This window comes from Trifolium pratense, linkage group LG3, assembly GCF_020283565.1.
Source record: "Trifolium pratense cultivar HEN17-A07 linkage group LG3, ARS_RC_1.1, whole genome shotgun sequence".
NCBI classification, from domain to species: Eukaryota; Viridiplantae; Streptophyta; class Magnoliopsida; order Fabales; family Fabaceae; genus Trifolium; species Trifolium pratense.
The window spans coordinates 50,283,581-50,298,183 of NC_060061.1; the positions used below are offsets into that span (position 1 = coordinate 50,283,581).

At 34.0% G+C, this 14,603-nt stretch overlaps 2 protein-coding genes across 2 annotated transcripts; one reads left to right on the forward strand and one right to left on the reverse strand.

The window, feature by feature from the left end:
- The first annotated feature begins 1,952 nt into the window (after positions 1-1,952).
- LOC123917550 lies at positions 1,953-9,918 on the forward strand. The gene is made up of 9 exons (XM_045969303.1): positions 1,953-2,504; positions 3,838-3,938; positions 4,055-4,415; positions 4,730-5,563; positions 5,803-5,857; positions 6,106-6,167; positions 6,280-6,386; positions 6,479-6,566; positions 9,043-9,918. Exons 1-9 carry the CDS (start codon positions 2,370-2,372, stop codon positions 9,352-9,354), a joined length of 2,055 nt encoding a protein of 684 aa, XP_045825259.1. The 5' UTR covers positions 1,953-2,369; the 3' UTR covers positions 9,355-9,918.
- Positions 9,919-12,711: 2,793 nt separating this feature from the next.
- On the reverse strand, positions 12,712-13,557 carry LOC123917551 (thylakoid lumenal 19 kDa protein, chloroplastic). The gene has a single exon (XM_045969304.1). It carries the CDS (start codon positions 13,491-13,493, stop codon positions 12,771-12,773), a length of 723 nt encoding a protein of 240 aa, XP_045825260.1. The 5' UTR covers positions 13,494-13,557; the 3' UTR covers positions 12,712-12,770.
- Between the last annotated feature and the right edge of the window lie 1,046 nt (positions 13,558-14,603).

A 14,603-nucleotide genomic window follows, 5' to 3' on the forward strand; every position in this document is an offset into this window, starting at 1 on the left:
CTTGTTCTAGTTGTAACCACAAGTTTTGTTGTCTCCAACAAGAGATACTATCATTACAAACATAAGAAAATATGCCAATTGTACCCTAGGTTTGACAAACAACACAATTATCATGACAATCAACACCTTTGCTAGATAATCTTTGTCTATATATTAGGCCGACAATCTCTTCCAAGCCTTCACATAAAACGTTTCACATTAGGAAGGATTGCAAGTGCCCATAACTTATTCCACTTGCCATCAGTTTTCCATTCATTTCTATCAATCATAATAATATCCACACAAACTCGATAAACACTTTTACCGAATACATACCTTTCTTATCATACCTCCAAATAATTTCATCCTTTGCATCATGACTAAGGAGTGGTATTTGAAGTATTTCTTTGGCATCTCTATCATTGAACACCTCATGCACAAGTTCCATATTCCAGCCACCTGTATTATTCATTTCTAAGCCAAGGAGTGTTCTCAATGGGAATTAATGAACCGTCACCTATTTTCCAACGGTAACCATGTTTCAACAAAGTTTGAGATGACCGGATGCTACGCCGCACATAGCTAGGATACAACTCTATTTTAACTTTCAATATTATCCATTGCAATATTGAATATCGCCAAATTAAAGTTGGTTTATTCCTTTGCAATGTTGGAACCTCTATTGTAGTCTATGTTGAGTTTAAGGTTTGAATTGTAACTTACACATCAAAGGTTACTGCCATAGCAAGCTTGATAGAATGTGAGAATTACACATCAAAGGTTTGCTACAGCCCCGTAACATGGTGCTATAACCATAACAAGTGTACTTCCTAATGTTTGTCGGTTATGTCACTCCATTTTTTGCATTCATGAAATTTATCCTTCATTATTCCTTATATGCTACCGAAGGTCTCAAAATTAAGGACCTAAACTAAAGGCTATAAAAAGGGCCTAGTACTCGGTGTATTTTTCAAAATTTTGAATTATTTTTTTGAGTAAATTATAGAAATCTCTTTTGTAAAGTTTTATTTTTTATTAACAAAGGAATAATTAAATATGATTTTCAAGTTTTTTTGCGCTCAAAATTCATATTTAATTCATCTTTTGCTAAAAAAATCTAAATATTTGTTGAAGAAATTTTTTGAGCCAAACAAACTTAATTCATTTTACCAACTAATAAATATTTTATACATAAGGAAATAATCTAACATCCATGGAAAAATTCATTAAAAAAAATGAAGTGTGGACATAAATTGACTTAAAAGTACGACTAAAAGTCCTGATGAAGATATTTAGGACCAAAGTTTCCTAAAGTTTTCAGAGAACTAAAAACAAAATTTGAAACGTTTGATAATATCGTCTTTAAGTTTTTTCGATTTATTTTGTTCCCTTAAATTATTAATGTTTGATATTTTAGTCCCTCAACGCCTAACAAACTTGACCTCAAAGTTGGGAACTAATTCTATATTATTTGTAACTTGAGAGACTTAAGATAAAACAAATAAAACTTAAGACACACGAATGAAACTTAAAGCTAGCATAAGAGACCAAAAATATAATGTAGTCTTTTCAATTTATTATTGTAAACACTTGAATGAATAAATGTTACTTATTTTTGCAACCAAATATAACTCACTAAAATCTATATTTTTTTTTTTACAATGTAGGCAAGGCAATATAATCGAACCTAGGACCAAACCTTGGTGACTCATAGTTGTTTGATTTGAGAGCAAAAAAGAAGGAAAAAAGAAAAATACGAAAACGGATTTGAACTAAAATCTAGTCCGTATCATTAATTGGTTTCACTGATTTTCTTTTTTCCATTTTTCTTTCGATCGAACCAAACACACCATTAAAATTTATACTCCTTAGATCTTATTCTTATGGAGTAATTAAAAAATTGAAATATTTATGTAACTAAAAACTTAGTTGAACCAAATAAATTAAAAAAAAAAATCTAATATGGACATCTCCACCACATGAACAAACCCTTCTTCCCTTTGTGCCGTCTTGGTTTGGTGGTACGGTTACACTTAAACCGACTACGAACTTTCTATTTTTCCGCTATATATATAAACACCAAACCTTCCATATTCCACATTTTCTCACTCTCTCCCCGCGAAGAACACGTAACTGCGGGGTTTTCCTTTTTCCATCATTCACCGAATATTTTCCATCATTTTCCTTAAAAAGAAAAAAATAAATATATTATTCTATTCTCTCTATTCGATCTCTTCTTTATATTCCTCTAATTCTTCTTCGCTTTTCTGATTCTTCAATCGTAGTCTCGATTTTAATAAGCTTGAGAAATATTAGGGTTTCCGATTTCAATTTTCAGATATAATTTTTTCCGTTAGGGTTTTTGTTTTCTGTTATTGCGATTGGTTGCGATGGGGAGTGTTGATCGAGATGATAATCGGATTATTAAGATGAATTTCACTACTGATGGTGCGGCGAAGCTTAGAGAGAGTGTTACGGAGAAGCTTAAGGAATTCATGGGGGAATACACCGATGATACTCTTGTGGTATGATTCTAAACGTCAATGCTTTGGATTTGGATTGCATAGTGTGTTTTTGTAGATTGTTGATTTTGCGTTAATGTGGATTAGGTTTAGGGTTGATTGCAATGTTGTTGCTATTGGAGATTTCATTTGATGAAATTGAAACATCAAAGTGTTAATGTTTTGGGATGTGGTTTGTGTGATATGATCTGTATGATGGAAGGAGGTGTTAAATTGAAATTTCCCTGTTCCTAAATGCGGTGGGTATATTTCTTAGGGTTTTTCTGCAAGTTATAGGATTGTGTATTTTGGAGTGTGAAGTGGAGAGATATTTAGATAAATGTATTGGGTTCAGGGTTGATTGTGAAGTTGTGGACCTCGAGTTTTGCTAATGATGAACTAATTGCAATTATCTGTTGAAATGTTAATGTTTTGGGATATGATTTATGATATGAGTTGTCTTGTGGAAGAGAAGAATTTATGTTGAAAGTTCCTTGTTCCTAGGTTTGGTTTTTTCTGCAAGTTATGGGATTGTGTATTTTCGAGTGTGATGTGGAGAGATATTGAGACAAATGTATGGGTTTATTTTAAAATAAAGTGAAAGACACTATTAGCATTAGCACTGAAATATATCAATGTGCAGTATTTGAAAATGTGTTGCTTATTATAGTGCATGCTAATTGTTTTTGATCTGTTTGACCTTATGGCCGCATGTCGATAGGTGTGGACGGAACCATGATATAGATATTTGTATAGGTTATGCACAATACATATGTTTGGTATTATACTATTATGCTATAAATTAAAATTAAACGCACAGATGATACACACTAACAAAATAAGGGTCATGCTCACTAGTGCCCTTGGGGCATATTGTAAATTTTGTTTCCTTAACTAGTGCCCTAGGGCATTAGTTAGCACTCCCCTTTAAAACTTATAGATAACTTCACTATTACTAAAAGTTATTACGATATGTTATATTTGTGTTAGGCCATGGGAAAATACAGATAGGTGAATATGCAGTCTATATTAAGGATAGAGATTTTGTGGATAAACAATGATTATAAAATAAAATCACGTGAGGTGATTTGGTCTTGCAGAAAATTACCCACAGAGCCTACTGTGAGAAAAGCAGATCAAACAGAAAGATATTGTGATTAAAAGAGGCAGAGAAGACCAGACCCTAAAAAATTTGAGAAACCAAAAGACATTATCTGAACTGATTTAATGAAAACTAATTTTTGATACTGTCCGTCCAATAGTGTTGTTTGATTTATATAGCCAACTATTCCTAGTGTGATAATGCTTGACTTTGAGTGTATATATAAACTAAATTTGACCATATGTGCTCTGACAGGAATATGTTATCGTTATATTGAGGAATGGCAAGAGCAAAGAACAAGCGAAGAATGAGTTGAATGTTTTTTTGGGCGATGACAGTGATTCTTTTGTATCCTGGTAATTTCACTTTACTCACGTTAGTGGATATTATCTAGGTTAATTTAATTGTAAGAAATGTATTTTTTTCACAATATAATTCTATGTGCTGATCTATATGCATATCTTGTTAACAGGCTGTGGGATCATCTACATTTGAATTTAGCTTTGTATGTAAAACCGGAAAAACCGCTGGATGAAGCTCCTAAAAGAAAGCTCATATCCGAAATTCAAGCTGGGGGTGATGGCTTTCAGCATTCAAAATCAGAGTTAGAAAGAGGAAATTCTAGCAAGTCTTCTAGAAGTCGGCATAACAAAGATTGGAAAGGACTGGTGAGAGAAGAAGCTGAAGCACCTACTATTAGAATTTCTGAGGTTGACAATGCTCATTTAGAAGAAAAAGTCCGACCAAAAGTCAATCGTGGTCGAAAGTCACTATCTCCTAAACCTGCAATTCATAGGAAAAGGGGTCGAGCTGATGAACAACAAAGGATGAAGGTTCGAACTACTGCTGCAATATTTTCCCGCCCTGATCTAATGTATACACATATTATGTTCATCGAAGAGAAATGCATCAATTGCATGAATCTTAGGCCTTATACTTTATTTGTGCTCACTTAGATGGATTATTGTCTCTTTCCATCACTACTAAACTGACAAAAAACAAATAATTTCCTTGTGCAAATAAGATCACTGCTCAGTTTTTTCCCTGCTGATTTTCCTGTTCATTTTTGTGGATTGTTTTTCAATAAAATAACAAACTACTATTGATCCGGTACTTTCAAATATCTAATTGGGTAATTTTTCAACAGAGGGATCTTGTCTCACAAGTAAATATTGCTGCTCCTCGACGGTTGCTTCAATTTGCAGTTCGAGATGCAGTGGGTACTCCAAGGACATCCAGTTTAGGCACGTCAGTGGAGCCTTCCCTAAAACGTCTTCGTTCTGTGGTTTCTACATCCTCTGCTGATTCAGCTTTGGTTGAACATTATCAGCATGTGCAACCCACTTCCCGGGTGCCAAATGCAATGTCTACAGTGATTAAAGCTGTGGCGGAAGCTGCAAAGGATGTGAAGTCCAAATCCTCAGGAAGTGTATTTGATAGACTTGGTTGTGGTATGGATTCATCAGCTGATAACAGCCAACTTGATTATCAACATCAGGAACAAAATCAACCAGTGCATCTTCAAAGAACTGATTATGATGCGCAATATGCTGCAAATACAACTACGATGGAACATGAAACTGGTTTTCCTTATGATTCTAATTCAGATAATGAAGGTTGTCATGATTTAAATGTCATAGGTCGTGGGGTGGCTGGAACTTCTCAGATCGGCTCCTCTGTTGGAAACAGGGGCAGTGATTCACTCATGGTGCAGTATAGTGTAGCAAAAAATGCTGATGACATTTTGCGTCTAAAACAGAACCGAGAACAGGAGCAATCTGCTGCTGCACATAACACTTCTCGTAAAATAGTGAATATTTCAGTTAATGTAAATACTTGGAAGCCAGAGCAATACCAGGAACCAAGAGAGGTTGTAGAATTAGATGGTCATAAAATTTTAGACAAGAAAACTGGAGAATCAAGATCCAACATGCATCTGGTGAAGGAGAAAGCAAATGCTCTGAAAATTAGTAATGGAAATGTGAGATGTTCATTTATGCCTACATTCTGAGATTCTGTATATAATTAGTGTATAATATATTTTCCTCTTTGAAAAGTATATCTTCTCAAATAAGCTCCTTAAAATTTTCTTTTCATCACTTAACCCCTTCAATTGAGAGTGGAGGGATAGAATTTGTTTTACTTGAACAATTATAAAGTATAGTGTACCTGGTTTTTTTAATTATTGATCGTTTTCAATTGTATTCTGGCATATGACAGGTAAACATTGCTCCTGATGCTCAGAAAGAGTCTAGCAAGGCAAACCATACTACTGGTGAGTTTAAAATCTTAACTGGTGGAAATTCTTGTTGCTCTGAGACACATGCAAGTAGTAATTTTGGCTGGTTAAATATTTTTTTAATGCCAAAATTAAACATTTTGTTATACGTTTATAATGTTGTAATTTACCATGTAAAAGACTTCAGACATCTATCGGGTGTAGAATTGATTACATTTTGCGGTCCTAGGGCCGGATACCAAGTTTTCAAAAAAAAGAATTGATTACATTTTGTGCATTCTCAGGTTCTAGTGTTGCTGTTCGTCCTTCAGAAGATGTTGATTCCAGAACCATATTTGTTAGCAATGTAATGATTCTTGCTCCTCTGTTCTTAGTGGTTGAGGGGAGGCCTCAAAAGATGAGTATTGGGTTGGATTTATTTGATTTCTGAAGTTTTATTATATTGGTTATTACTACAGGTTCATTTTGCTGCTACCAAAGATGGCTTGTCTCAGCATTTTAATAAATTTGGGGAAGTGTTGAAAGTAATTATAGTTACTGATGCTGCAACTGGCCAGCCAAAAGGGTAAGATGTTTCAATAGTTTGTATCGCTCATTATATATATTCAGCACATTGTTTGCAACTTCATTTTAACTTGTGTTTACTTACTTGAGCAGGGCCGCTTACGTTGAGTTCATGCTAAAAGAAGCAGCAGATAATGCACTATCTCTAGATGGAACTTCTTTCATGTCACGAATTCTCAAGGTACTTTAGCATATGTTTAGATTAACAGGGGAATAAACTTGTGTTCACAAATGCCATTCTATTACTTTTGTTGTAACACAACTTTGGAACATGAACTACCTTAGAAACAAACACACAGTTATCTAGGGTTTCTCTCCTAGTGTTATCAATTGTGGATCATGGAAAATGGTGAAACACCAAAATTATGCTATATGAGAAATAGAATATAGCGGGTAAATAGTGGAAGCCATGGTTTAAATAAATCAATATATCAATCAATTATATATAAATATATAAGCATGTTTGTACCAAAAAAAATAAAAAATAAATATATAAGCATGCTGCATACTAATAAAAAAAGCTGCATAAACATAAATTTATAAGTGACATATTATTAACTCAAGCTCAATTTCTAAAATAGCCAATAAATCATTATTCTGACTAGTAAGTACTTAAAACAATAAAAAATGGATTTAACATAAAAGATCTATTCTTTTTCCTCACCTTCCCCATTATTATTCCCATTGTAAGATAGTGAGGCATATCCTTCAACTGCTTCACGACTTCACTTGCAATAATATAACAAAAACAGCAATGCTATTTATCGCGACTAATTTCATCCCAAAAGCTTAATGAATAGTGTTTCAACCAATTAATTAGGACCCTTAATGGAAAATATGCAGGGTATTGTATGTAATGTGGTTACACATTTTATACAATTGCCATTGTGATAAATTGTTAACCAAAATTCGTGATATCAAGCATCAAACATTACAAACAATTCAAATAAAGGTACTCATATGGATAGAACAACAGATGAGAGGAGACAAGAATGGAGAGAATGGGCAGGATAAATTTGGTAAAAACAGAGGAAGATAGATAAAATAAAGAAATTGAATAAAGAAAAAGAGATAAACTGAAGAAGAAAAAAAAAGGGGAAAAGAGGTGAACGGAAGAGGAATGAGAAATTTCATTAAAAAACAGAGAAAGAGAAGAAGAAACTGAAAAAAACATAGCTTTGTTATCTGAGAAGAAACTCTCATGGGGCTTGCTGGAGATGGAATATAATGTGAAGAGACAGGGTGGTGGCAGAGGGCAAGTAGCAGTTTACGTGGCGAGAGATTCATGTATTAGCTCCTCATTATCTAATAAGAGTAGTTTTTTTTTTAAGTGGTCATGAGCAGCACACCTGTTTTTTAGTGTTATCATTAAAAAGAACCAGCGAAGCAGCAAACCCTTTTTTCCCTTCATCTTAGCTATTGCCGCTACAGTATGGGAATAGCGGCAACTATTGCAGTGGTAGCGAATCAGAACCCACTATGCAATAGCGCCACTATTTAACAACACTGGTTAAGGAGGTTTTTAACAGTTGTAGTTATCCATTGCTCTACTCTGTAATTGGGGTTTGTTCTTATTTTTATCATAAAATACTAGGTTTTTATAGTCTTGTGTTATTATTAGGAGCTAACCTCACTGGTTCTATTAGAGTAGTCAATTAGTTGTCTGTTACTCCATGTCACATTGTCTTGTTTAGAGTACTTTTCTATGTCCGTTACTCCTTTTTGTACGTTCTTGAGGATACGATAAAGGAAAATATTAACCTCTTTTTCTCCAGAAAAGGAGTTTTGTGCCGATTGATGCAGGCTTGGCTAGGTGTATTTACATGTCCACACTTTGTGAGATCATTCTGGTGTTTGTTGTGCCAATATTGTGGAATTAAATTACCAGTAGTCAAATTCCTTTGTGCCACCTCTATTCCTCTTCCAATTGTGTTTTGTCATGACATGTAGCTTACTCCCTTTGGTCTTGATTCTATGCAAATATAAACTCATGTTTGATGATCCTTAATAATATATATAAACCATAACTATAATTTCATCCTCTTACAGGTGTTACTTCGAGAATGTACTTCAATTAATTTTGTTTTGATATGTCAGTAGTCATTTCATCCTCATTGAACAAGCTTCCTGAAAGGAAGATTGCGGAATACAATAACTTATGTGATTACTTTGAGAAAATTGCTGATAACTAAATTTCAATCAGCGCATATTTCAATATTTTTGCTTAACTGTGTGGTCTTACTCCAATGAAGACAGTAGTGCCCAACTTCCCATGGGAAGCAATATTTGGTTGCTACACTGTGATCTTGTTCCAATAAATTGTAGTCGATTGAATTTTCTAGATCTGATGGTTTTGTTAGAGTAGGTAGTTTTCAGTTTTGCTTGTTGCAGCAGTTAGGTTGCAGAGTGCATGATATTTGGTTATAAGTACCCTCCCTTTGTATGTCATTGACATTGAGTATGTATAAGGAAAATGCCGGTTCGAAAATCTGTCATTTAGCCAACCTTGCCAGCTTGATATGAAAATGCACTATATATATGATAGCATGTGAATGTGATGACAATTTATGTGATGTGTGCATCAATTTTTTATTTGAACTTTAAGAAAAATACATGGTTGGTGAGCTAAGTTGTTTGCATTTACTTTTCGATTGCAGGTTGTAAAGAAAAGTGCTGCCCATCAAGAATCAGCTCCAACTGCGACATGGCCACACGTTGTTAGGGGATCATCGTTTCCTACTGCTAGGTTCCCCAGACCTCCCTTTGCAAGAGGTATTCCTGGTTCATTTAGACCTCGACCCCCAATGAAGCTGGGTGCAAGGAGCATGCAATGGAAGCGGGGGGATACTCAGGCAAATCCAGCCAACAGTGGTTCATCAGTGAATAGCGGCAATATTACCATGCCTGCTACTCGAGGTCTCACCTATGTTAGAACACAATCTAAGCCAGAAGGCTTGGGTACAACATAATTCGAATATCAAGAGATTTGGTTACGACGACGTGATTCTATTATCGAGATGGTGGTAAACGACTGTTACACCAGAGTCTTCATGTCTTATAGCGTAAAAATTGGTAAAAAAAAAAATTAATGTAAGGAGACGCCTGCCTTAATTTCTGAATGCTTATTTTGTACATGGAGGATATTTGAATATTTAGAGACTAAGATGCCTATATAGGTAGTAGACTGCATTTAATAATCTCCATTTTTGGTCTTCGGCTGAAGCTATAGAAGAGGAGGATGTTGATTTTTTTGGATTGAAGGTGAGAAGAATGTAATGGAGATATCTGGGAATTATCCACAGTTGATGTGTGGATGTATGGGTAGGGTGGATTATGGTAATTCTTTTATTGCTGGGAGAGACTGTTTCTCTGCTTTTTTTTGTTGGTGTTACCGGTGAAATATTAATTAATAAACAAAAAAAAAAGGAAAAAGGAAAAGTTGAGTTCCATTTGACGGCCTTATTTACTTTATTGTTAATTACCTTATTGTTAATAAAATTGGTTAATAGTTTATGTATTTGCTGTTTATGGTGCTTTGTTTTTGTTTTTCTTTTTCTTTTGTTTTCTAGTTCTTAGAAATGAGTATTGGGCTTTACGCATCCTTACAAAATCGGCTTGTAAGGTGAGGGTTGCCAAAGCTATATAAACGCTACACATGCCATATCTTTTAGCAATGTGGGACTAAATCCACCCTTTCACACACAACACAATGAAGGTGTTGGAGGCTGCAATGAAGGCAATTCAAATGCCGCAATTAGGCGGACCGCAATGAAGGCGGAATATCCAACACACCCCCTCACGTTAAGGCCCAACAATAGATCTAGGATAGGCTCTGATACCATCTTAGAAATGAGTATTGGGCCTAACTCATCCTTACAAAACCGGCTTGTAAGGTGAGGGTTGCCAAAGCTATATAAACGCTACACAGGCCATATCTCTTAGCAATGTGGGACTAAATCCACCCCTTCACACCCAACACAATGAAGGTGTTGGAGGCTGCAATGAAGGCAACTCAAATGCCGCAATTAGGCGGATGGGGGCGGACCGCAATGAAGGCGGAATATCCAACAGTAGTCAACCAGCAGTTAAATTGCATTTTTCAAAATGCATACAAGTTTTCAGTGGAAAAAACTGCTTCGTCCGTTCAATTTGCATAATATAATTATCAGTAAAACTTCTAAATACACTTTCTGCTAGCAGAATATAATTTGGATTCATGTCCCAATATATCCATATATAAAGCTAGCTGCAAGCTATTCAAATTCAAACAATATTGATGAGCAAGCAGTTGCAGATTCACACAATATTGATAAGGTAGAAGAAGCTCCACACAATCAAATCATTAGCCATCTTTGCTTATAAACTGAACATGCTAGAAAAATCATCAAAATTCAGGAAATTTGGTTTTTAGGGAACTGATAATGAGTACTTCATTGTTAAAGAAATTATCTTTTGATTTCATCTTTGTGCTGTTTCTGTCACATGGATCAAATTAACATTATGTATCTGAAATTAAAGTCATCTAAGAGAGACACAAATTTAAGAGGATTTAGCTGATAAACCCAAAATTGGCCAATTAATAAGATATGCATATTGTAAGGTAAACTGGTTTAGCTGCTACCAAGCGATCATGCATGTTTTTTTGAGATATAATTTGGTTATAAACATAAATTCAAGTTGTAACCAAAAAGATCATGAAAATGAAAGTCTCAAGAGACCACTTATGATTATATCTAGTACTGCTACCATTTTCATCTGCCTAACCTGAAATTTTCATAAGTCATGGTTCTTATTGCACTAATAAACTGAACTTTCGATTAATAACATTTCCGAAAACTTTGGAAAATTCTTACACTGAGCTGGATTTTCTTAGTAATAAAATCAACAGAGAAGCTCAGTGCACTAGACTCCCACCAAGTGAGGTCTGAGAAGGGTAGATTATGCGGCCTTACGCTACAAAGTGTAAACAAAGAGCCAGTTTCCAAGATTTGAACACACAACACAACCTCCAAGTCACAAAGCAACAATTTTAGCGTTGCGCTGAGACTAGGGGTGTGCATGGTTTAAAAACCACACCACACCAAACCATATTTATGGTTTTGGTTTATATCCAAAACCATTTTAATGAAAAATTGGTTATTTTGCAAAACTAATTTGGATATGGTTTATAATTGGTTCGGAACCAATTTATAATCGGTTTATAATAAAAAATAGGTTACTTATTTATAACCGATTCATCTTAAATTTTATTTTATTTTTTATTTTTTTTTAAAAATGCATTATTATAACTTTTAATTCCTATATATTTAAACTTTTTTTTTTACAATAATTAAGCCAATATTTTTTTTTGTTTAATTGATTAAAAGAACATATTTAATAATTATTGTTTATAGAAAAAACATAATTTTTCTTTAATTTTATGAATTATTGGTTTATAATGAATTCATAAGAGTTTTTTTCTAAGCCCAACATATTTCAAACTAAGCCCAAAAAAACAGGTTTTTTTAAGCCCAAAATAATTAAAATATAGATTTTTTTTAAAAAAAAAACCATCAAAAATCTGTTTTTTATAATTATTTTTAAAATAAATAAATTTTGTTAAATAAAAAATAATTAAATATTAAAGGGTGGTTGACGGTGGCCGGCCGCCAGAGCACCGCCGCCAACCACCGCGCCGGCCGCCGGAGCGCCGCCACCAACCACCGCGCCGGTCGCCGGAAAATCGCAGTCCGCCACCGTCCGCCGCCGGAGCTCCGCCGTGCCGGCCGCCGGTGGTCCGGCGTTGACCAATTCCTCCACCACCTTATTAATTATTTATTTATTAAATTATATAATTAATTGAATTTGAAAAATTTGTTTTTTTTTAAAAAAAAAAATTATTGGGCTTTTTCCTTATTGGGCCTCAATTTAAAAACCAATTTTAAACCAATTATAAAAAATTGGATAGGGTTTAGAATTGGTTTTTTTGTATTGGATTGGTTTGGTTTTTTTTTAAAATGGATTTGGTTATTAATTTTGGATATGGTTTTGTTAATGATTTGGTTAAAGTTACTTGAATTTTTTGCCCACCCCTAGCTGAGACTCTCACCCTCAATGGTAATAATAAAAAACAATTTAAGAAAACTCATTTTAAGCAACAATTAACTCAGTTGGTGAGCTATGAGACACCGAGTGCGTTTTAAGCCAGGGGTTCACGTCCGATCTCTTTGAAACTAACCTAACTACTAACTTACTAACATTTTCTTATACAAAAGAAACTAGGACACAAATTTGACAGGTAAAGTAAGTTTCAATCTCAAATTGAAATTCATCACAAAACACCATCCTCATCATCATAGAATATCCATTGCAGAACAACCATGTTATCTATACATCAAAACTAAAATTAAACAATAGTCTTAAAAGACTTATGAACATGAGTAAGAACATCCTTATCTCTATTCCACTCAGGAGTAGGAGCATTAACAAAATGAGCATAAAGCTTATTATTAGCACAAGTAACAGAAATCAAGCTATGAAAAGCAACACCATCAATCTCATAAACATAATAAACTTGACCCTTTTCATCTTTCACTTCTTCAGTACTAACATTATCAGCATTACTAATTATATCTTGCAAATTCACATCAGAAAGTGCCAAATTGTTCAAAACAGCATCTTTTGGTGCTAATTGACGAAACCCAGAAAGGAAAGTTAAATATTCTCTTTCTGTTTTCTTCTTTGGGTTATAGAATTCACTATCTGTTCCATTTGTACCTTTTTCAACTTTTGAGATTAAACGTTCCTTCCAACCTTCTGGTACTTCATAAATGTATTCAGCTGAGTCTTTCTTGTTTGAGTTTCCACCGTATCCTCCGTAGTTTGCGGCGCTTGCCGCGGTTCCGTAGTAGATATTGTAAGGAGATGATTCTGCTGCTAATGATGGTGGTGATGCTGTGAGAATAGTGGCTATTGCTGCTGCTGCTGTTAAAGTTGTGGCTAGAGGTTGTTGGTGTTTGAAAGAGAGGTAAGGTTTTGATATGGTGGTGGTGGTTGTGGTGGTGGTAGTGGAGGAGGAGGAGGAGGAGAAAATGGGTGGTGGTGGTGGTGATGAGAAAATGGTGGCCATTTTTTTTGGATATGTTGGTGTATGTGAATGTTTGTTTGTTAAGTTTTGTTGTCCATTGAAACTTAGAAAATAATGTGTGGATTTTTTTCCTTATCTATAGAGGATAGAGTAATCCAAGGTTTTGGCTTATGTGGATGCTGCGATGATGTTGGCAGGTCATCGTAGATTAATATTTAAAATTATTAATTTTTTTTAATGATTAACGATAATATTTTTTAAAAATAAAAAATCACGTCTCTATATAGTTTTTGTGACAAGAACGTCTCTATATAGTTAAAAAATGACATGATTGAAATTAGTTGATCTCTGTATCTTCATAATTAAGCCATTTTTTAGATACCAATCTACCATAAATCACGAAAATTCTTATTACAATTTTTCCAATTTTCTCCTCAAAGTAATCATATATGAAATATGGTTATCACTAAATTAGAATTCGAATATTGGTTTGTCACATTGTGTGGATTTAATTTCTTCCGTTAAACCCAATTCATATCAGTCATTACAAGCTTATTCTAATTCTAAGTTACATTAGTGGCTCGTCAACAACATTTTTATACCATTGCCATTGAGTCCTTGTTTGTATATGAAAAACTTATTCTATAGCTTATAACATGCTTATGAATAAAATATTTCTATAACACAAAAATAATATAAAGTTAAACTATTTTAGTATTGTGGTGTTCAAAGCTTAGACTACATACAATGGTTTCAACACCAAAAAATATTCAACACCCATTTTTTCACTCCACATCATTTTCTCTTTCTTCCACCTAATCATTCAACACACATTCAACTTTTACCCTCTCCAATGGTTTTTATATTCAACACCATACCCCACCACTTTCTCTACCCCACCACTTTCTATTTCATATTCTTATTTAAATTTTAATTTTTGTTTTTATGATTAAATAACATTATAATTATCGATTAAAATTAAATTAAAATAATACACTTAACAAAATTTATTTAAATATTTTTTTTATTTTCTTAATTTAAAATGCAATACATCACACAAATAACGTAATTAGTACGATACAAATTAACTTAAAATGCTCATTACAATAGTCAGCAATTTGACCCCAATATGTTTCACCTTTCTGGTTTTTC